General features: G+C 33.8%; 2 protein-coding genes across 2 annotated transcripts; both read left to right on the top strand.

Moving 5' to 3' along the window:
• The first annotated feature begins 950 nt into the window (after nt 1-950).
• LOC113735904 (BURP domain-containing protein 16-like) lies at nt 951-1,961 on the top strand. The gene has a single exon (XM_027262872.1). The coding sequence runs from the start codon at nt 951-953 to the stop codon at nt 1,959-1,961; it is 1,011 nt and encodes a 336-aa protein (XP_027118673.1).
• Nucleotides 1,962-19,248: 17,287 nt separating this feature from the next.
• Nucleotides 19,249-20,872, top strand: LOC113735013 (endochitinase EP3-like). Its single transcript, XM_027261888.2, has 2 exons — nt 19,249-19,677; nt 20,292-20,872. The coding sequence occupies exons 1-2, from the start codon at nt 19,269-19,271 to the stop codon at nt 20,702-20,704; spliced, it is 822 nt and encodes a 273-aa protein (XP_027117689.1). The 5' UTR covers nt 19,249-19,268; the 3' UTR covers nt 20,705-20,872.
• The last annotated feature ends 3,860 nt before the right edge of the window (nt 20,873-24,732 follow it).

Raw genomic sequence — 24,732 nt, 5'->3', positions numbered from 1 at the left:
AACTACCACATATCTCAGGTTATGGACCGCAAGCTGAGAGCATAAAATGGGAAAAATAATGTCCTGGACCATGTCCAAATGCTATGAATGATTAGTGTATTTAACCCATTCAAATGCAAACGTGGAACAAGTTGCAAATTGTCTATTCAAATAAATTTATTTTTCAATTTTGTCTCTTTTTTTCTGGATTAGTAAACACAGGTACATTTGGAGTTTTGTTTTGGATTAATTGTACAATATATACATGTGAAGATGAGAAAATCATTCAAAACATGCCACACATTTTATCAAATAAATTTTTTCGTTCTTCACTTTTAAAATATAAACTTCAAATTAAATCACTTAAAAATTCAAATTAGCAACATTTAGTTCCAACCTAAATATCTGACTAGTTTGAAATCACCATGTGACCTATATACAGTTATTTTTTATGTCCAAAAAGGGTAGATCCCATTTTTTTGTGGCAAAAATAAATATGGATTGGGTCATATTCCACTTTTTTAATGGAGAAAAATGAACATGGTATGGATTAGATTCTACTTATTTAGGGACAATAATGATTGAGGATTGATAATTTTTAGGGAAAACAAGAAGGAAAAAATTTATATGACAAAATGTAAGGTACATTTTGAACGGTTTCCCTTTAGAGATTATAGCTGGAGCAAACACAAGGCTAGAGTGGGGATGAGGCCTCACAAGTTCCATTTCCAACCAGTTTAGACTAAGGTACAAATAAGTTGGAGTGGGATGTAAATAATTTGAAGTAAAGATATATACCAACTAAAACAAGATGTAAAAAAAATTTAGAGTAACCATTTTATCCTGAAATGGGCAGGTGAGGCCCTGTGTCCAGGCTCGAGCACTAGTATAAATTAGAAGCTGCACTAGCAAAGTCATCAGCACTTCATCCACTGAAGAAAATTAGCTCAATATTAGTGTCGATGAAACCAATGGCCTCTTCAACGTTTGCTATCGTTCTCTTTGTCATTGCCCTCACGTTTCCTACGTCCCATTTTGCTGCACACATTTCATCTTCTTCATTCACTGCATTGAATCAGCTCAAATATTGGTCAGAAAATGTCCAAGGCACCATGCCTGGAAATCTTCTGTCCAAACTATCTCCACTGAGCAAGGAACAAACTGAACATTTCACTTCATTAGCGTCCGAGAAAAATCTTCCATTTGATGCAAATCTTTGCTCTCTTGCAAACCTAGCTTGTTTATCCAAAGCACGTGTTGATAGTTTCTTGGACAAGAATAATTACGGCTATGGCAGAATTAGCCCAAATGTTGTCCTACATGTTGATCCTTTTTCTTTCTTCAGACTCTCACTTCTCAAACAAGGAAACATGGTGCATCTCTCAAGCTTGGAAAACCAATTGCCCCAACAGTCATTTCTTCCTTCTCAAACGGCATCAAAGATCTCTGTTACGGAAAATGACCTACGAAAATTATTTCCTCAATCCTTTGAAAGCCCGCAAACAAAAGATGCCATTCAATACACCCTTATTTATTGCAATACTCCTGCTCTTAAGGAAGAGCCTCAGAGCTGTGCAAAATCCCTTGAGGAAATGATTGAATTTTCAAAAACTGTCATAGGTGACAAGAATTTGGTGGCATTGGCATCGAAAAACACAGAGGGTTCTAGAAAAGAATTGATGGTTGGACGCGTGGAAAAGCTTAAATATGGAAAAACTGTGGCATGTCATCAATTATTTCTTCCTTTTGCAACATATTTCTGCCATTTGCTGTCCAATATTGAAGTCTATGCAGTAGATGTTGTTGAACCTAGGACCAAAGTTCCAGTTAATACAGTCACGGTGGTATGTCATATGGATACTTCAGGCTGGTCCCCTGATCATGTGGCCTTGAAGATATTGAAAACTTCTCCTGGCCAAAGTGAAGCATGCCATTGGATGTCTCAAAGTGATCTCATTTTCATTTCTCAAGGAAAGAACTAATCAGACTATCAAGCTGCGATACGCAGATTGCAGAAGCTGTTATTCTCTGCTTAATTAAGTGTTCATGTGTTTCTATTTGGTTTGTGTGTGCTTTTATCAACCAAGATGGTGGGAATAAAAGTCTGATGTATTGTAATTATGTTTGAGTTTGAGTGGGTCTGTAAACCAAGATGTGTAATCTATGACATCCTATCTATGAACGTATTGTACTATAGATTAAGTTTGAGTTTGTTTCTTTTGCTATTTTCGTTAATTTCTTCTTTGGTTCCACGCATCAGCATGCATGAACAATAATTTAAACATCGCACCCGAAAAATGATATATCAATCCCAATATGAATTTCATGTAGGAAAAGAGGGACAATAACAGATTCTCAAACATGTGATTTGGAAGTACTTCCAACCTCCCAAACTAAATGTTATTTTTTTTCTTTCCTTTTCTTACAATTTAGACATATCCACCAGTTATTTTTTAGACACTTGGGCTATTATATGAAAATCTTTTGCATTAGAGAGTAACATTTTTTGATCATGCATAAAGTATGTGATCCTACAAGAGTCCAAAAAATAATGAACCAATGAATTTGGAACTCCAAATTGACTTTGAGACACTCAATTCGTACTTTGCGTTCACCAAAATAACTTAGATACATAATCTATGTTTTCTCATAATTTATGTGTCAAACCTGGCCAAAGACACGAGGAAGAAAAAAACTTGAATAAACTATTTCCATTAAAAATAATATTGAACAACAAGTGATAACAGATATGTAAGAAATATTTTTTTTAAACCAATAAAATCGTATTTTATCACATTGCTTAAAGAATTTAAAACGCCAAGACAATTTAACTTAGAAAATCATGACATGTGCATTAGTTCACATATTTCTTTTGCCAAGGCAATAAACCATATACTTAACAAATACATAAACATTTGCGCTTTTTCTACTGCCAAGTTCAGAGTTCGAATTTTGGTCTTGATAGTTGGGGGTGGGGAAGAGCGTGGAGAGGAATGGGAAGTTAAAAAAAAAACACAAATGTCTATCATTAAAGTCATTTTCATGGAGGAAAAAATAGTGGAGGATTGGCTGAAGACTTATTGTTGAGTGCCAAAATTATTAGTATTTGAAGTATTATGGGTATTAATAATTATTTTGTGCTGGTTCATATTCATATTTTCAAAAAGCTTCATTAATATTTGAACTTCGTGTTTTTGGATTTCTTTATTTGTCATGGGTAACTTAAAATTGCATATGCTGTCTTGCTTCTACATTTACCCATGAGTGACAACCTCTTAACCCAGCCATTGAAATGAACGAAATGACAAAAATACCTTTTGAAAAACCAACATTTACTTGTCTTGACGTTTGTCTATATTACAAGAGTGACCATATAGTTTGGCCATATAAATTTAATCATTTGAATAGCAAACTATTTATAAGAAAACTCATGATGTCATCCAAGGAAAATTGAATCCCAAATGAAAAGAAAATAATTAATTGCTCAATACTAAGAAATGACAAATAAAAGAAAAAAATTATTAAAAAAAAAACTCTTCCGTTTTTCTTTGCTACAGCTCATTGTAGCCGCTACCAAGCTCACCCAACCCAATTTCTCTGTATGACAAGTGTCCATTATATTTTAGATATATAATTTAATTTCAAAAAATAAAATTTATCTAGACTAATTGAATAGTATAACCTGGCACTCAGGGATGAGGAGCGTGTGAGGAGGGTTGAACAGGTAAGAAAAAGAAAGAAGAATAATATATATTTTTAGGCAAAATAACTCTTTTCATTAGACAAGCAAGGAATGGTTCCAACAACAAGAAAAGCTGCCCTATACAAGCTTAACGGAACAAGACACCATACTATAATGAAAACAAATTTTATAACTACGAAATATTAATCTAAGAAAAAAATCTGCTAATCAAAATTCCAGCCAATGCCAAACTCCCAGCTGCTATGTGTCATTTGCACCCTTCGCCAACCTATTGTAGTTTGCCTAACAGTAGTAATTATTTGCTGTATCACATAATCAGCATTCGACACCTTACTGTTGAACTGCCTTTGCTTGCGCTCATGCCAAAGGAAATAAATAAAAACCCCAAAAGCCAATCTTTTGATTGAGCTAACAAATTCATCATTCTACAGGAAACCAATCCACGATGCTAATTCTTCGGACCAACCAATACGCCTCCATAAAGCAAACAGCACTGTTGTATCCTACTCCAAACATAAGCTGGCATACCCCATTTAAACAACCTATCTTTTGTAGCCAAACTATTTTTACAAACAAGCCAACCTATCTTTTGTAGCCAAACTATTTCTAGGAATACGTTGTTTAAACCACACCAGTTTATGCCACTCAACATTCATACAATGTTCTCTCAATGAAGCAGTAGCAGACTTTGTAGTAACATTCCAGTTTTATCTCATAACCATCAGATGGTATCATCTTCCCTGGGAAGAGGTACACAAGCAGAGGGAAGATTATGGATGAAATCCTCCGCTTGAGAGGTTCTTCTTCTGCCATGTGGCCAACACCAAGCACTTGTGTTCATAATTGAAGCCAGTCTTGCATTCAACTATTAATTGGGCGCTTGGTTCAAGCTTAGGAATTGGAATTGTAATTGGAATCATACAAAAAAACTTGGTATGGGTTTTGGACAAAGATATGATTACAAATGGGGGTGCTTGGTAAATATTGGTAAGGAATGGATATCAAATTTAATAATCAATTTTTTACCTTTAATTTCTTTTTTCTTTTCATATCTTTCTTCTTTCTTGTTCGAATGCTTATCCCGCATACACATCCGCTATAATCCCTGATAAGTGACTAATTTACGTAATAATTGAATGACATTTTATGTTATATTTAGTCACTTTGGTTATATTATTGGAAGAAAATGAATCATTTTGGCTATATTTGGTGAAAAATGTTCTTAAGAGATTAAATGAGGTTTTATCACTTTTTACTTGTATTTTGTGCATTTTGATAGTTTTGACACATTTTCGTATTTCGGCTATAACTTGAGTTACAGTGATCAGATTGAGATGATTCTTGAACTAATTTGAAGATAAGAGATAGACCTACAACTTTGGTGAAGACATCGAAATCCAGTTTGAAGGTTTCTAGGTCAAAAAGCCGAATTACAGTAGCTAATTTCTATTGGTCGAAGCTGAAATAGGACACTAAGCAGTCAAGGGTATTTTGGTTATTTCTTAGCCTACACAAATCCAAATGAGGCGATTCTTAATGCATTGGAAAGCCAACTCAAAGGGATACAAGTTTTATGTTTTGGTCAAGAGCTAAATCAGCTTCTATTATGAAGAAAAGTTCAGTTAAAGTTGAGGCAAAATCGGAGTAGAGCTGGAAATTGAACAGAAATTGCACAAAAAGTCACTGTAGCAATCCGGCCGAAACTTGGCCGGATTTATGGCCGGATTTCTAGCCGGATTGTGGTCAGAAAAGGTTGCTCTCTACGCGGACAACTTACTTTCAACTCCAAAAAGTCACAGCTAATGCTAGACATGTGAGAACCACTTTGCAGCTGTAAAAGGGAGGTGAAAACCTCATTCCTTGACCACCTTTGTCTTGAAATAGCCAAAAAACTTGCAAGATTGGAGGAGGGAGCTACGAGAGAAGCTTGGAGTCTGCAGAAATGTAGTTCTTCCATTTCCTTAGTGTAGGATAGTTTAACTAGTTAGTTCATCCTTCTTGTCTATTAGCTAGATTAGGAAGAAGATGGAGATGAAGAAGGAGGAGTTGCAGCTCAAGTGACATGGGTTATCTCTTCTCCAACTCTTTATCTTTTGTATTGGATTCTTAAATTTGGTTAATATGCAAGTTCTGGATTTTGTGTTTATGTGTCTTTAAAAGTTTATGTCTTGGGTTTGGTTGAACTTTCTATGATTGTTAGTGTTTATTCTTTGGCTATTTGATTGCTATGATTTAAGCAAGTTATTTAGCATTTTAGCTCTTTAAATCATGATTAATCTGGTACCATTAATTGTGATTATCTAAGGTGTTGTTTCTGCAATGAAAATTGAGATTTAATACTGGTTCAAGAAGTGCTAAACATAGGAAGTACACTCACGAGAGTAGAGGTGCACCTATGTGGTTTTGGTGATTAATTTCATGTAATTTCATTGAAGAAATGAACTTGTAACTAATTTCATAACCATGAGAATAGGTATGGATTAGTTATGTGTATAATTGATTCACTACGAAAGTAGGATTCATATGCATAAGGAAATTACACCATAGCTAGCCAAGATAGGGAGAGTTGCAGCTTTGAAAATTCAATTGGTGGGAGCTTAAAAAAATGAAGAGCAATAGTGGAGCCAGAAATCTAGACTTAGCTGGCTTCGGGAAGGAGACAAAAATACTAAATACTTCCATGTAGTGGTGAAAGGGAGGAGGAAAAGAAATAAAATAGGACACTTGCAGCGAGAGGATGGCTCTTGGACTACAACTGATGAAGAGATTATAGCTGAGGTTGCTAATTATTATAAGCATCTCTTTAACTCCACTAAGATAGAGTGTTTGGAGGAAATTTTGGATGGCTTGCCTAGTACTATTACTGACCACCTGAATGGTAATTTGACTAGACCTGTGGAGGATAACGAAATCAAGATAGCAATCTTTTCTATGAATCCCAACAAGGCACCAGGGCCTGATGGGATGACACCACTCTTTTTCCAACATTTCTGGCCTACCATTAAGGATGAGGTGGTAAAAGCTATCAAGTCTTTCTTTTAGTCTGGTTATATGCTTAAATCCTTGAACTATACCACCATTTCTCTCATCCCTAAGGTAGAACTACCTACTGACTTGAAACACTACCGGCCAATTAGCCTCTGCAATGTTCTATACAAAGTCATCTCCAACATCCTTGCCAACAGACTGAAACCTGTCCTTGAACATTGTATTAGCAAAAACCAATCTGCCTTCATTCCTAACAGACAGATTTTGGATAACATAATTATATCACATGAATGCCTACATTTCTTAAAAAACAAGAGGCAAGGCAAGGATGGATATACTGCTATTAAACTGGACATGTCCAAAGCTTATGATAGGGTGGAGTGGGGTTATTTGAGAGTTGTGATGGAAAAAATGGGGTTTTGCAAGCTATGGGAGGAGTGGATAATGGAGTGTATTACTTCAGTGTCTTATTCGTTCAATATAAATGGAGAGAACAAGGAGCATGTACTACCATCTCAAGGTATTAGGCAAGGTGACCCATTGTCACCTTACTTGTTCCTATTATGCTCTGAAGGTCTCTCGAATATGCTTAGCAAAGCAGCAAGGCAGGGACTACTAAGTGGGTTAAGGATTAGCAGACAAGGGCCAGCTATCACACATCTTTTCTTTGCTAATGATACACTGGTATTTTGCAAAGCAGTGAAAGAGGAAACAAGGCAGCTAAGACAAATTCTGGGTCAATATGAAAGAGAGTCTGGCCAGGTAATCAATCTGGACAAATCCTCTATATACTTCAGCAACAACACTAAGGAGAACGATAAAGTGGAAGCCTGTGAACCACTACAAGGTGTTAGAACCATTAATCAAGGGAAATACTTGGGACTTCCTATGGTGGTTACAAGGACAAAAAGTCAGCTCTTTGGATTTATAAAGGACAGCATCAGGACTAGACTAAATAGTTGGAAGAACAAGTTTTTGAGTGCAGCAGGCAAGGAGGTGATGCTTAAAGCTATAACAATGGCTATGCCAACTTATGCTATGTCTTGCTTTAAGTTGCCAGTTAGTCTTTGCAAGGAAATCACACGGTTGATGGTTAACTATTGATAGGGTGAATCAGAAGGAAAAAACAAGGTACACTGGTGTTCTTGGAACAAAATAATGAAGGCAAAACAGGATGGAGGCTTAGGGTTCAGGAATTTGCAATGCTTCAACAAAGCATTATTGGGCAAGCAGCTTTGGAGGCTGATACGTTTCCCTAATCTTTTGGTCAGTAAAATATTGAAGGCCAAATATTATCCCAAGGCAAATATACTGAACTGTGAGATCCCCAAAAATTCCTCATGGTTTTGGCAAAGCATAATGTCAACGAGAGATACAGTTGAAGGGGGCATTTGGAAGAGAGTTGGGTTGGGGAAAACCATAAAAATATGGAAGGATCACTGGATACCAAACAATCCAAATGGACAGTCAACAACTAAGATTCCAGACAATGAGGATGAGCAGAAAGTTGAATAGTTGATCTCAAACTTTAGGTGGAACAGGAGTGTCATCTTCAGAAGATTCAACAGAGAGGATGCTGAGAACATTTTAAAGATACCTATTAGCCTTTCAAGGACTGGAGACTAGAACTTTTGGATACACAGTAAGCACGGAGAGTACTCAGTTAAATCTTGCTATCAAATTCTGTTGAAGAAAGAGAGGAGGAAGAAAGAAGCAGTAAAAGGGGGATTCAGGTTCTAGTTATGATGACTCCAACACACAAATTTAGAAAACTCTTTGGGGACTGAATGTCAAGCATAAGATTAAGCTATTCATTTGGAGGTGTATTACTAACACATTAACAGCAAGGGAACCAATATTCAGGAGAACGAAACAAGGCTCACCATGCTGCTCGAGATGTGGAGACAAGATAGAAACGGTGGAACACATTATGTTTCATTGTTCATAGGCTCAGAAGGTATGGAAGCTTGCACCAGTTCAATGGGACGGTATCCAGACTCAAATAGGTTGTTTTAAGCAGTGGTGGGCAGCTTTAACTCAAGCTAGGAGTAGGAAGGAAGGCAAATAGCATATAGCTTTAACTGCTAACATACTTTGGCAACTATGGAAAGATAGGAATGAGCTGGAATTTGAAGGGAAAGAGAAGGATGGAATAAGAGTAGTGCAAAAGGTGAGTATTGAGTGGATGGAGTTTGAGGAAGCTAGTACAGTAAAGGAAGCTCGGAGTACATCAGAAACAGATGCAGCAAATGCAAGGCAAAGGGAGGAAGGAATGGAGACAAGGAACTCTATAGAACTTCACATCGCAACACAGAAAGCATCCAAGGGACACAAGATGGGGATTGGCATTGTGGCCAAGCTGAATGGAACAAGAATCACAGCTGACTGGGCGCTAGTGGACAGAACCTCGCTACTGGACATCCAAGATGAAGCTGCAGCAGTGAGACTGGCACTCATCAAAGTAAGCTAGCTTGGTTGGCACAGGATTAAAGTCAGAAACGTCAATAAACATCTTATTGCCATGCTGAAAAGTGGGAAAGGAGACAATCCGAACATAGTCACGTTAGTGGAAGATATACTTGCTCTAGCTAATCTGTTTCAAATGTGCTTTTTTGAAGTAGGAAAAAATAGTAATATGTCTCTATGTAAAAGCATTAGTCGTTATGCTCTAAGCATAGTTATGGATAAAGAGAGAATTTTTGTCTCTTCTTAGTGTCATCGTACACTTTGTATAGGTGGTTGAGCCATTGCTCAAATATTGTAAAGTTTGGTTTGTTGTAAAATTTATCTATCGTTTCTGAAAAAAAAAGCCAAGATAGTAGTTTTCAATAATCCAAAAATGGCACTTGTATGAGTAGTTAGGGATTCCATAACCTAAGGAGCTTTTATTTGTTATTTTGTATAAGTTCAGTAGGTTTCATTTCTTACAATTCATTGATAGTCTAAATAATAGAGAACCTTTAGTAGTACCGGTAATTGTTCAATCTTTCTCGTGGAATCGACCCAATATATATCCTAAACTACTAGTTGACCTATATACTTGCAGTGAAACAGGTGTAAATCGGATTTTTTAACTTGTACGTATATCAAAACCCCGTCAATCCCATTAAACCAGCACCCAACCATGACAACACCCATTAAACCAGCACCTAACCACCACCAATTAGTATCAATATTCAATTTTTGGTAAAGATAATGCAGATTCAGAAGCAACAGTCCATTGACGCAACGAGGAAGCAGATTTGGATTTGATTTTGTCAAATCCCCACCATTGTCAGGAAACTGACCTTCCTTCAATTGCATCCAACATTTATGGGTTGTTAATTTATATGCTTTCTTGCAGTTTGTCCGTGGATTCGGTCTATCTTGGCAGCTTTCTTTTGGCATTCTTATTCTTCTCTACTTCTATTCTCACTACTTCTTTGCCAGTGGGGCTGCTCATATTGGTGCCATGTTCACAGCTTTCTTATCTGTTGCCAGTGCTTTAGGCACTCCATCATACCTTGGTGCATTGGATCGGCACCTGTGTTGGATTGGCACCTGTGTTCTATGGTGCAGGCTGTGTGCCCCTTGCACGGGTTTTTTTTTTTTTTTTAAATATTTTGGAATCAAATGTGGGATTCATCAAAACCCTCTAATCTAGTTGGGTACTGAGAGTGGCTGGATTTTCATGATTCATTCCAAGATTTCAAAATCCATACCCATTAGCCAAGCAACAATTTTGGGACTCGATCTAATTCTTGATTCCTATACCCTCCAACCAAGCACCCCTAAATTGTTTAACAATATCATACCCATAGTATTGTAACAGAGGTCCATGTGGATGCCATGAATCCTGCCACATATGTACAGTGCGCCCATTGCCTACTACTGCCAGAATATATCATCTTGCCAGGTCTCGCATTTGGAGCAATTTCGTCCAAAACCATGAACCATCAACAAGGATTGACTTAGCTTAGAAGGAACTTTCTTTTTAGATTGTCTTCTTTTTATCAATCTTATGATGTTAAGCTTTTATTCTAAAATTTCTAGATAATATTTTCTTGGACTTTAACTAATGAATTCCAAAATATCGTTTATATAGAAACCTTAAATTTTAGTGCTAAGGTGGATTTAAGTTTATAGTGTATTTTATTTGAAAAATGGATTTTGACAATTTGCATACTAACATGGAGAAAAGTTTCTATTTTGTATATAGCAGTTGTGACTAAAGAATCAATTGCCGAAAATACTGTTGATATTTGATATCATGCGAGGCCCAACAATGTGCGAAATTCGAATTCAAGTTTTTGGGTAGAGTAACTATAACCTACGAGGAGAAAAATGGTAAAAAAAAAAAAGGTAGTAACTAATCGGTATTTTGAGAATTGTTTTAGAAGTTTGTTGCAACTAATTAAGTTGACTATGGAGTATTTGAAAAGTATTGGGTTATTTATAGCTTTGAATTGATTTGGACAATAATAGGCTTTACTTGTCATTTGTACAACCCTCACGAGAGATGAATTTAGTTTGGACAAAATTCAAGGGAGATTAGTGTAATTAACTCAAGGTGTAAAAGGTTATTTTGGGGCTTTCAAATATGTGGTTTTTGTTAATGTAAGCATCAATTTTAACAGCTATTGATATAAGGGCGCATTTGATAAATGTTTTGCCATCAAGGGCTTTGCCTGTACTGTTAATTTGGTCAGACAATATGGTAGATTTTTGTAATTTGGTCAAGGGCTTTGCCTGTACTCTTAATATGGTCAAACAATATAAAAGATTTTTGTAATTTGGTTAAACCAAAAAGGAGATGAATACAGCTAACCTTGAATTCAATCTTGCAAACCTTGGAAACACAGCAAGCATAGTTATTAAGCCTGATCAGTAAACAGGATTGGGTCTCTAATTGGATTGAATGTGAACAACTCTCGTTGACTTGTCAACAAATTGATGGTTCAACCGAATTAAATCGAAAATCCAACCGGTTGAATCAGGTAGAACATTAGTTGTTATTAGAAAAATCAGACAAGATTGTGTTTTTTTAATGGTTCAAACTCAAAACCTCATGCATATAAACAACGAGTACTTACCGCTAGGTGAACAGCTGACATGCTAGTTATTCACCTGTCTTATATTGTATGTTAGTCAATTGTTTCTTTTTTTTTATAATTTCTCTAAAATAAAAATTACTTGGGATATTTTAATAAAATTTATTATTTCTCAAACTCTATAAGTTATGAAATGGATTTCAAAAATAACATAGTATACAATTCATTTAAAGGCAAATATTGTTCCTAATAACCTCTTGCACTTAAAATTCATAAATAAACTAAATAATTACACTAAATATAGGTAAATATTTGCACTTGAAATTTGGTGGATTACTAATTAAATTTTGATTTTATAGATTTTTATAATAATTAATCATTCTATAATGAATTAGACTAAAGCCCTGTTTGATAATCCAATTCAACACTTTAACTTAATGGATTTAAATCTTAACATATTCAAAAATTGAACATCTGAATTAATTAAGTAGCAATGAATTTTCTAGGCAAAATTTATTCCTAAAAATAAGTGATAAACTATTCACTTATTACTTAATGTGATATATATATATATATACACACACACAAATGTATCAGATTTAGCACTTAACAATTTAATAACTTAATAGATTCACATTTCAGATTTTAATTTCAAATTTCAATTTTATTAAACACACCCTAAATAACCATTTGCTTGGTATAGTTCATTGTAGTTTAAACCAGATACCCTATATGAAAAAATTATGAGTCATAATATTTAAATATATTTAATGACCCACCAATTCAACTACTCATCCACTGATTGAACCAATAATCCGTTGACCCACCTCCTTCACCGAATTCCTCTCCAAGGTAGGTTTATGATAGCAAGAAGTCTGAGTCAGTCTCCCTTTTCCTACCAAAAAAAAAAAGAACTCTGAATCAGTCCCACGCTCTCTAGTGAAAGACTGAAAGCCGCCTCCAACAAAAGAAGTCTTGTCTTTGTAACACCCGGTTTGAGCGTTCAATATTTAGACCAAGCCCACTCTCAAAGAAGCCCATGGTCACTTATTTCAGGATTAAAATGAGAGAACGCACGAGGCTATTAAATGCTATCCGTTGGGAAAGTAAAATGGAAAGAGACGAGTCATCCGGCAAAGATGGAAAACTTTGATCATTCATTCTTTTGCTTTTGGAAAATTTACCGCTTAGAGAACTATTCCTTCAATGTGTATTTCTTAATAATGATATCAGCTTCTATTTTAAATATTTAAAATTATTATAATTTAAGAATTCAGAATACTTATTTTGTCATCCAACGTTGAATTGATTATGAATCTGAACTATAATACTTGAAAAAGACTATAGAATCTTAATTTTTATCATTATTATCGCAAATACAATAGTGTTTCATTGCTTGTATGTTAGACTCCCATTTAATACGTAACTTTTGAGTGCTTCCTAATGACAAGGATAGTGCTGCTATATTGTCCTTTCCATTATCTGTGCATTTGACAAATCAAATTCCTTTCCACAATTAAGTGGAGATACTCTTTTAGCGTTTGTAAAATCTTCTCACAATCAATTTCGAATGTCATCACAACGGAAAATGTTAAATTCATAGATGAGGCCTCAATTTTCCTTTCGAAGATCCAATATAGTTTGCTATTAATTGTTTATCACTTTGCTTCAAATGTTTGGTTAGCTTCCTAGTTTCAACGACTGGCAACTAGGCATTAGAAAGTAACCAAAATGAAATAAAGTAACCCTCCTATGAGGTTAGTTGGGATATCAAGAAACTTTTAAGTCGCTAAAACCATGATTTGATAAAAGTTTTTTGCTTGACTTGGTCAACAAAAGTAATAAATCCATTATCATTTACTTCAATATGGAATGTGTAGATCTTTAGATAAAGGTCATGATTACTTGAGTACCAGACTTACTAGGCTGAGCAAATTCCTCCTTTAGTCAATTAAACCATCATAAAGCTTATTGAATTAACCAGGTCCCTATACAAAATCCTTTTATCATTGCATGATGTCGAAAGTAAAATAAAGTATGCTCAACGTTTTGTTGAGAGTAAAGTAAACGTTTTCGCGACTTTCCAGTCTTCCCCTGGGTGGCCTGGTCTTCATAGATGTCTTTTTATATGAACCGGAAAACCAAGCTAATCAATTATGAAAATATTGCTTGGTGCCCAACTTGGAAACTCCTATGAGTGAAAACCAGAAAAGATGAACTATGAAGCGCATTAGTTGTCGACTTCGCTCTATTTTCAAGAATCAACCAACTATACTCTAAAGATTGTAACAAAAAAATTACTAATATAAATCACTTACATGCTTGCATTATGATAATTTCTAGAATCATGCACTAGAATATACTGATTCTGGGAGAAGATACAACGGGGACAATCCCACCAAATGCATATGACTTATATACAATTCATGTCCTTGTTAGATAATATTTTCCCTACTATGCTTTAATAAAATATGTATCTCATATTATCCTTTGTTTATCACTTTGTCCTCACCATTTCAATAGATTAAAAATGAAAAAACAACTTATTTCACCTCTTACGAATAAATAAAAAATAACTAACAAAAACTCAACGTTATCTTTATTCCTCTTTTCCTTCTTCCTCAATGTGCTCTAGTGATAGAGTCAGGATTTTTTTCTTTGTGGGCGGCCGGGGGGAGGGGGGCAAATTTTTTCTAATAAAATTATCTCAATATGTTATGTTCAAAATAATTTCCAACTATGTTAATATATAACATCTAAAAACATCAAATATTAAATTTAATTATAAAGATATGTCTATTTCATAAATACGCAATGTAGTCATAATGAAAATTAAGACAAGAAAAATCTTTGGATTAAATATCTTATAACATCACAAACCACCTAAGTTGCACATTATGAGAAGATACTCCAATATGTGACCTATGCAAAAAAAAAAAGGCATATAACTATGCAATATAAATATAACTATTTTCAATTAAAACAAAATAAAATTTATATTAATATACCTTATAATTTCAATCCCTTTTCTTAAAAGTAAATTGAACTTTACATTCTTTCATAAAACTAAATTTATCTATGATTGAATCAATGCTAAATTTTTCAGCAATTTTCTTTTCTATGTACACAATTAGGTAATCATTCAATTGGATTAAGTTGTATATTTGTATATGGGCCAATAAAGTAATTTTTTGTTTTAGCCTATTGATAATTATGAATTGGGTCTTTTTATTGTAATGTATTCAATTGGGTAAATTTACTATGGATCATCAAATTATATGTTTAATTTTTTGAAAGTCAAATAATTAGGACAATAAAAAATAAATAACTTTTTAAAGAAAAAAGTAATTCAAAGGTGGCTAATTCATATATATATATATATAAACTCTCATAATATAAAATAAAATTGTAAAAAATTAGGGGAGGCCAACGTTGTTTTATACATATATTTAGACACTATGAATTAAAATTTTTAAAACTTAGGGGGGGCGCTATGTTCCCCCCTCAACCCCTGGCTCTGCTCTCCCAACACACAGGAAATTCATTTGAAAAGTTATTCTAACTTTTTTTTATACATGGAAAGTAGTAAAATTTAACATTATGTTTTCCCCTACTGAATTTTGTTTCTAGCTCCAACTCCCAACTAAATATTCATCCTTGTTTAGTAATTTTTGTGTGAATTTAGTATTGTGCAACCTATAGTTTTTTAACTGTTGTGTTAATAGTATCATCAAACTGTTGTGCGAATTTGGTAGCACCAAACTATTGTGCAACCTATAATTTTACTTGAAAATGGTGGTTTAACGACCTGAAGTGTACACTTTCAAAAATATATTAGAAGCTAGTCACTGGGCTCAATAACGTCTTAAGTAGTTATTCATGGATGGAAATCCTGTTTATCATACAATTCTAGATGTATATATGGTGAAAATGCCAAAAAAAGGTAATCGTGAGCATATTTTAGAAGGCTTAAGCAATAAGATATTTGAAGGTTAAAACGAGTTTTATCCCAATAGATAGTAATTCTTAATTGTCTGAAGTACAACTGTGAATGCGAATGATTTTTAATGTATTCTCATGATCTAGAAGTATTATTTCATGTAAACAACATCCTGTTGAGCTGTTGGCCACCATAAAGGCCTTGGGGTGGGAGGTTAAGAATTCAAATCTTGCTTTTCATCAACTATTACCCATATGCAGTTTCCTCTAAATCCAAACGTTGGTCTTGAGGTGGGGACTACTCCTTCTAGGCTCCCTTGGCCCAATTAGACCCTTCCTTAAATAGGTTAGAGTAGGAGTAGGGGTAGGAGTAAGAATATGATTTTTGGCCCAGTTAGGGCATCCCTTAGACAAGTTAGAGTAGGAGTAGGAGTAAAATAAGTATAGAACTTGTCAATTAACCAAAAAAAAAAAAAAAAGCTTGAAATTCTTAGAAGGGAGAGACTAATTTAGCAATAGGTACTTGTTTCTAGCAGCACAACGATGGACATAAGGGAGGGTGGGCAAGGTGCAGCCCACAATGGATCTTTTGTTCACTTTTTGTGTCACACTCTGTCTCATTTTTTATTATGTTGCTATTTCTCTTTCATAAATATCATATTTTAGTTCTTTTCTGTTTCCTTAAGATCTAATAATTATTAACTAAGAAATACACAAAATTTAACAAATTCAAAAAATCAAAATGCAAGAAAAATGAGGTTTTTATGAATTTTCTAACCTATATTTTAATTTGATATTATATATATTGAGATTATTGTATTTATTTTTACTCTGTTAATAGTTATAATTAGACCTTAAGAAAATAAAGAAAAATTAAAATATGATATTTATGAAGGAAAATAACAATATAATAAAAAGTAAAACATAGAGTGACACAGGAAATGAGACAGAAGATCCATTGCGAGGGCAGCCCCTCTCCAAAACAATAGATATGGAGTTTTAGTTTTAAATTAAAACTTTATCAATCCCCCTCTTGAAAAAAAATTTATGATTGCTTAGATTATTAATTTCCTTTAATTTTTTCTTTAATAGAGTGTCCTGAAATAAATTAACTCTTGTTTCCTTAAGTTAAAAAGTATCTCAATATAAAGCAGCTCTATTTTCCTTACAATAACTATAAGTTTTAAATGTTATCTTAGGAAATATTAATTTCACTTATGTAAGTTTCCTAAACAAACAAAATTTTAGACTTATTATATCAGTTAGGGTTAGGAAAACATTATACAAATAGGAAACAAATGGCAAATATTAAAGGAAATTTAATAATGGGAAAAATTCTATTTATACATCATCAACTCGAAATAAAAAAAAAAAAGAGAACAATCGATGTATTATGCATAAGTCAAAAGCTAACTCCTAAAGCCAGTGAATTTCTTGATCAACCACGCATCAATGTTTGATCTTTCCCACCCATTTCAGATATTTACTCTTCTTAAAGGCAAGCCTAATTTTTTCTCCTTTACAATTCCTCTAACTATATTTTAATTCATAATCATTAATTCTTTGGAACTTATAGTTATTTTAGCTTTGTCATTTAGAGTTTCCTAATGGTTATTAATTTATCAATTATTCTTATTCTAATTTTATCTTTGAACCTTAATCTTAATTTGCATAGCCTTAATGTGATTCATAGAATTTAGTTAAATTTTGTATGATTTTGGCCTATGAGTTAATTTTATCCTTTATAGTCAAATTATGAAATATTTCAGGTCATAAGACAACAAAATAAGAATGCCTCCAAAAATAATTGATTCTTTTTTCAAGTGAAAATAATCCCTTGATAGAGAAGGGGCCTTTCATTCTAAGGAAACTTCTTCCATTGAGTCATCTACTTTCGTTTGCCTCGCATTAATAGGAAATAAAGTGTGGAGAGTCTAATTTCATGTTTTATTTATATGGTGTATTTTATTATTAAAAATATTTATTTTTTATTTATCGTATATTAAACTTTCATTTTAAGTTTGTGTGCTTTATTTGCTAAGTTTTTTTTTTTTCTATTGTTTCTTGATTGTCAATTTGCCCCACCCTCCCCCCGCCAAAATCAAAATCCTGCATTCCTCACTAGCCACACATGCTCATAGAGAGAGGATATAAGTAGCATCCTGTCTAGGAATAGCAACAAGGGGTTTAGGGGATGGGATGGAGGTATCCATTTAATGTTGGAGGAGAAATATTCTCCAATCCCCTCCTGCATTTTCTCCCATCCCATTGCATCCCTAATCATGTTGCTAAATGTTGTAATGTCATCCAAACTAATGTATTTCTCTGCTCGTTCTTTTTAATTCCTGGAAAATAATATGCTTCATCGTTTTCTTAAAAGAACTTTTTTTGTTTTGCTTAATATTCCTCCTCCTCCCAAATAATGCCGAAATTGCCCGTAATTTTTGATGTAATTGATTATAAGCATAGTTTGACTTGTTCATAAGAGCATAGAAAACTTAAGCATCATACTATTTGTTTCAAGTTCTTGGCCCGGGGAAGTTGCCTTTCAGTAGAAAAAGAGCAAAGAAACCAAAATTTGAAATTTGGTTCAGAATGTTTTTCAAAATCAATTACTTAGTTGGGTTACCATTTTGATATCTTCAGTAACAAGGGTTTGTATTGGTTTTTCTGAATTTTGCGAACCAAGAATAAAACCAGAGCAAAATTGGTTAACACTGTGATCAATTTAGAAAAAGAAAAGTTTCTTGACATGGTCAGCCATGAAGCTCCATTCTAGAAATTGTCATTTCAACTAATTAATGATAGGGAAAGACTTGTATATTTTCACGACTCCGCATGTGACGATATGTCGATAATTCACTATGACCTAATACTGCTTATAAACCACAGTGCTGAAATCTTGCATGAAAACATTTTGAAGCATTTCATTGCTAACAATTCAACACGTCCAACAAACATGTCAAATGAAACATACATATAGTCATAACGTGTACTAACAAAAGCCACATAGTTCGGCCACTTTATTCTTTCTGAACTTCTCGAAAAGCTGATGACCACTTACGTCAATTTGTAGAGGTATTTCTTTTCTCTATCATTTACCCTAAAAATTATAATACATGCTGTATACGATTTTATTTCTGGAATTGCAATTAAATAAATAAGTGTGTCTCGTATTTTTCTGTTCTAATTCAAACACAATTTTGAAGTATTACTAAAACATAGTTAGGCAAGTAAACTCAATAATAAGCATCAAATTAAATGATTTAGGCAACTTCAAATTATATTTTTGTACACATTATAGTGGGGACTTGTTAGTCTACGTGACTTATTCTCACAATTGTTCATATGATTGGCCAATATCTTCCCTTTTGACCTTTTCCATTCTAGAAGCCAAGAAAGAAAGTTTCCGCTTCATTGAAAACGTCAAAGTCAATACACTCGATAGAAGTCAACCATTCACGCTTTCGTCTTCAGTTTTCTTTAATTGCTCAAATTCAACATTTTCAACAATAACAGCTGTGCATGCTTCACACAAGCTGATCCGTTTTCAGTTCTCTTCCCTATATATATCTTTCTTTCTGATACAACTTCTGCCCACAAGCTTTTCTCCTTTATTAAATCCAAAAATGAAGAGTTTTCCAACCATCATTTTCTCCATTGTAGTTCTTGTAGGAGCCTTTCCACAGCTGATTTCTAGCCAAAACTGCGGCTGTGCACCAGACTTGTGCTGCAGCAAATTCGGGTATTGCGGTACCGGCAATGACTACTGTGGCTCTGGCTGTCAATCCGGCCCTTGCACCGCTGCTCCGAGCAGTGGTAATAGTGGCGTTTCAGTTGCTGATATTGTGACGGACGCTTTCTTTAATGGGATTGCTGATCAAGCTGCTTCAAACTGTGCTGGAAAAGGGTTCTATACTCGATCAGCTTTTCTTGAAGCTCTGAATTCGTATCCCCAGTTTGGAACCGTTGGTTCTGTTGATGATTCTAAAAGGGAGATTGCTGCTTTCTTTGCTCATGTCACTCATGAGACTGGACGTAAGTTTTGAATAACACTAGCTTGGAAATTAAATTTTGAAGATATTTTCTACTTTTTTAGTAGCCCCTGTAAATTTCTAGATAGTATATCTTGGAATCTAAATTATCCTGTGCGCTATTATCCAAGAATTTTTTCTTCAAAAAATAAAACTTGAATATGAAAGATTTATTACTGTCAAATAATTTAATCCTTATAAGGGGATAGAAGGATTATTATCTCCATATTCTTTAACTATTTCACCTAAATTCGGCTGTAAATTAGTTCAAATTTATTAGCCAAATATATTTTAGACGTCCATGATACCTTTGTAATTTTTATATCACTGTTAGTCCCTTCTTAATCTTGCTATTGCCAATTTGTATTTGTCTATCGTATAATCCTATATTGTTAAATCATTCTAAAATTTTACCCCAGAAAAAAGTGTTTACTTTAAGTCTGTCCCATCCAATTTTTACAGAAGGGGATAAAGTCTTTTCTCACCAATTGAATTCATCAGTAAAACAATCAAATCTAAAAATTTACAAAAAATTCCAGACCTGCTGATTTTCTTTGATTCTTCTAACCCTTTATCAATCATTTCAATTGAGTGACAAAATTTCTTTATATTGCGCAGATTTGTGCTACATAGAAGAGATAGACGGCCCCTCCAGAGATTACTGTGATGAGAGCAACACTCAGTATCCATGTGTGCCAGGCAAGGGATATTACGGCAGGGGTCCATTACAAATATCATGGAACTATAACTATGGACCAGCAGGCGAAAGCATTGGATTCAATGGACTCAGCCAACCTGAAACTGTAGCTACAAATAATGTTATATCATTCAAAACTGGCTTGTGGTATTGGATGAACCATTGTCATGATCTTATCACTTCTGGCCAGGGTTTTGGGGCTACAATTCGTGCCATTAATGGTCAGCTTGAATGTGATGGTGCAAATCCAAACACAGTTAGTGCTCGAGTTGAGTATTATACTGAATATTGTAGACAATTGGGTGTCGAGCCTGGTGATAACCTCAGATGCTAGGGTATTTAATCCCAGGAAAAACAAGTTCATGACGTGAAATAATGTTAAGGTACACAGCTGATTGGGGGGAAAAAGCAATAAATTGTTTACCTTTAATTGTTCTTTACAAGCAAAAGTTGTGACTCATGCAATCAAATAATTGATTATGTTGATCTTGGTTCGACTTAACTTGTTGGAGTGTTTTACCAACACGCATGTTCTTCTTTTCATCCCTTGATCATATTTTTCGAGCTTTTGTCTTTGGTGTTTAAATCTCAAGTCATATCTTCATTAAAGTTTCCTCGCATCTTTCATTTTGTGTTCATGTTTCGATATGCTATTGACAATTTTGGCGGTGATGTTTCGAAACAAAACAAAGGCTTATGCTCTAAAGCACCATGCAGGTGACAAAGAAAACGAAAAAACCCACAGCAAAACCAGTACTCCTAACACGGAGTTTAATCACATATTCCACACTTTCAACCATAACCATGCAACCCAATTATACTATCAATAACATTATGACACTTGAATAAACAAAACATGATGACACTTGGATACGACCAATAATACTATTAACCTAATAATAAAGTCTTGTTCGGTTTTCAGCTTCCTATATACAATGCATTTTCTAATTTTTGTGAGAGGGATGCGAAATTTCTCATGAATTTGATGTGAATCTTTACACAATATATAAAAGCACATATACGATACAATTATACAAATAATTAGTGAATTTCAAAATCAGTCGTACCATAGGGAATATTTCTTTTAGTATTGACATCCGAATTGGAGTTCCTCGAAATGGTTCCGATAGAAATAAGAATTTTGAACAGTATTTTTCACTTGGTGAAGGACACATAAAGTTTACAAGGGATAATTCCATCAACCTTGTTTTAGGTTTTTGACTTCATTTAGCTGCACCAAAGTTTTCAAACCTACTGTTACCTCTCTTGTTTTAAGGTTTCCATAACATATTTGTTTCATGTTATATGTTACTTCCATGCTTACCCTTGCCATATTTTAAAGAATTTGTGACCCTTTTTTGTATCTCCTCGATTCCTCTTCATTCCCTTTTTTCTATTTGAAAAGAGTTTGCACAATGCGTGCTAGAAGGTAATGATGGAAGTAGTGACGGGATTTTGATATACGTACAAGTTAAAAAAAATTCGAAATACACCCGTTTCACTGCAAATATACAGGTCAACTAGTAGTTTAGGGTATATAGTGGGTCGATCCCACGAGAAAGATTGAACAATTACCGGCATTACTAAAGATTCTCTATTATTTAGACTATCAATGAATTATAACAAGTAAAACCTACTGAACTTATACAAGAAAATAACAAATGAAAGCTCCTTAGGTTATGGTATCCCTAACTACTTATGCAAGTGTGATATTTGGATCATTGAGTACTACTATCTAGGCTAGTTATGGTATAATTTCCTTATGCATATGAAACCTTTTTTTGTAGTGAATCAATTATACTCATAACTAATCCATATATATTCTCATGGTTATGAAATTAGCTACAAGTCCATTTCTTCAATGAAATTACATGAAATGAATCACTAAAACGACATAGGTGCATTTCTACTCTCGTGAGTGTACTCCCTATGTTTAGCACTTCTTGAACCAGTGTTTAAATCTCAATTTTCATTGCAGAAATAACACCTTAGATAATCACAACTAATGGTACCAGATTAATCATGATTTAAAGAGCTAAAATGCTAAATAACTTACTCAAATAATAGCACTCAAATAACCAAATAATAAACACTAACAATCATAGAAAATTCAACCAAACCCAAGGTATAAACTTTAGAGACACATATATAACATAAAATCCAGAAGTTGTATATTAGAATCCAATACAAAAGATAAAGAGTTGGAGAAGAGATAACCCATGTCACTTGAGCTTCAACTCCTCCTTCTTCATCTCCATCTTCATTCTAATCTAGCCAATATATAAGAATGAATGAACTAACTAGCTAAATTATTTTACAGTAAGGAAATGGAAGAACTACATTTCTGCACTTCCAAGTTTTCTCCCATACGTCTCTCTCTAATCTTGCAAGTTTTTGGATATTTCAAGACAAAGGTGGTCAAGGAATGAGGCTTACACCTCCCTTTTACAGCTGCAAAGTGCTTGTCACATGTTTGGCATTACATGTGACTTGTTAGAGGTGAAATTGAGTTTTCCGCGTAAAGAACAGCCTTCTCTGACCACAATTTGGCCAGAAATCCGGCCAATTTCCTGCCGTATTGCTACAGTGACATTTTGTGTAGTTTCTGTTCAAACTTCACTACTGCTCTGATTTTGCCTTAACTTCAACTGCACTTTTCTTGATGATGGAAGCTGATTTAGCTCTTGACCAAAACATAAAATTTGTAGCTCTTTGAGTTAGCTTTCCGATGCATCAAGAATCACCTCAATTGGATTTGAATAGGCTGAAAAATGACTGAAATACCCTTGAATGCTCAATGCCTTGTTTCATCTTCGACTAATAGGAATTAGCTACAATAATTTGGCTTTTTGACCTGGAAAACCTCCAAACTGGATTTTGACATCATCACCAAAGTTGTAGATCTATCCCTTATCTTCAAATTGGTTTAAGAATCATTTCAATCCGATCACTGTAACTCAAGTTATAGCCAAAATACTAAAATATGTCAAAGCTGTCAAAATACACAAAACCCAAATAAAAAATGATAAAAACCTCATTTAATTGAGCAAAAGCATTTTACACCAATTATAGCCAAAATGATTTATTTTCTTCCAATAATGTAACCAAAGTGACTAAAAATAATATAAAATATCATACAATTATTACATAAATTAGTCACTTATCAAGTAGCATAATTTTGAGTACTTTTTCAAAACCCTATTCTACTCGCTTTAGCATACACTAAATTGTTAAGTGTATCGGGGAGTATATCTATATATTCGATGCGTGTGGGTATCCAAATTTTTGTAGATGCTGGCGGTAGGGGTAAATTAGAAGTGGGGCAAGGTGTGTGAGCTTGTACTCCTAGGGAAGGGCTGGTCCCGAACTTTGTACTTTTTTGGGGCTGCATTAATAATAGTTTGGTTTAACAAAAAAAAAAGTTTTCTTTTTTTTTATTGGGCAATATAATTTTGGTGTTGGATAAAAAAAATCTAGATATTTCAATCAAAAGGGTTTTACGAATGCCTTTGTTTATGAGTTATAGCTCGGAAGTATAACACTTTCACAAATCTCTTATATATAATTTGTATCGCTTTGTATAGAAAGTGTCAATGGAAAACCTAGAGGGAAAATTCAGCATTTACCTTGGAAATCAATAGCTAATAGGCATAAGTGTAATTAGAGATGTCAAAATGGGTGACTTGGGCAGGTGTGGATTGGGTAAAATGGGTAATGGGTATGAGTTAGTCAACCTATTTATACCCATTTAATTAGATAGGTATAAATGGGTAAGTCAAAAAATGAATTGGGTAATCCAATTATCCATTTATAACCCATTTATTTTAAATTTTTGTAAACTCATTTAAATTCATTTTTGCAAACTAAGTTTTCAATTTATACCACTCTTTGCACCTATCATTAGTTTTAAATATATACTTATAATGTTCAATAAGCCTAATTATCAATTTTTTTCCTATTCGTACTCTATGTCGCAAAATTACATCTTATTTAATAATTGAATAATAAGAATATAAAAATTTAAATTAAGTACTATAAAAATTAACATAAAAACTTATTCCAAAAATTTTGAACCCCTAATATTTTTTTCATGTGTAAATTTAAAATTTCATTTTGGAAATGTAGGAAAAGAGGCTAAAACTTATCATAAATTGGTAATGCTAAAAAATGAGTAAGTTAACAAATTAAAAGAAAATAAAATGATAAAATAAAACAAACAAATAACAATAATAATGAAACAAAAGTTGTTAACATCATAACAAAATGAAAAATCTGAAAAAAAAAATAGGCGGGGGAAGAGAGGAGATTTGGGAGAAAATAATTTTAAATGGGTTAATTGGATTTGATGGGTTACCCAATAAT

Source organism: Coffea arabica, chromosome 3c (genome assembly GCF_036785885.1).
Source record: "Coffea arabica cultivar ET-39 chromosome 3c, Coffea Arabica ET-39 HiFi, whole genome shotgun sequence".
NCBI classification, from domain to species: domain Eukaryota; kingdom Viridiplantae; phylum Streptophyta; class Magnoliopsida; order Gentianales; family Rubiaceae; genus Coffea; species Coffea arabica.
Note: the sequence above shows the minus strand (reverse complement) of the source record. Positions and strands in the feature narration are given on the sequence as shown.

Excerpts from the sequence above, each read along its gene's own strand:
- LOC113735904 (XM_027262872.1), top strand. The coding sequence starts at position 951 with ATGGCCTCTTCAACGTTTGCTATCGTTCTCTTTGTCATTGCCCTCACG.
- LOC113735013 (XM_027261888.2), top strand. The coding sequence starts at position 19,269 with ATGAAGAGTTTTCCAACCATCATTTTCTCCATTGTAGTTCTTGTAGGA. Across the intron at positions 19,678-20,291 it reads TGTCACTCATGAGACTGGAC|ATTTGTGCTACATAGAAGAG; the intron begins GTAAGTTTTGAA and ends TATATTGCGCAG.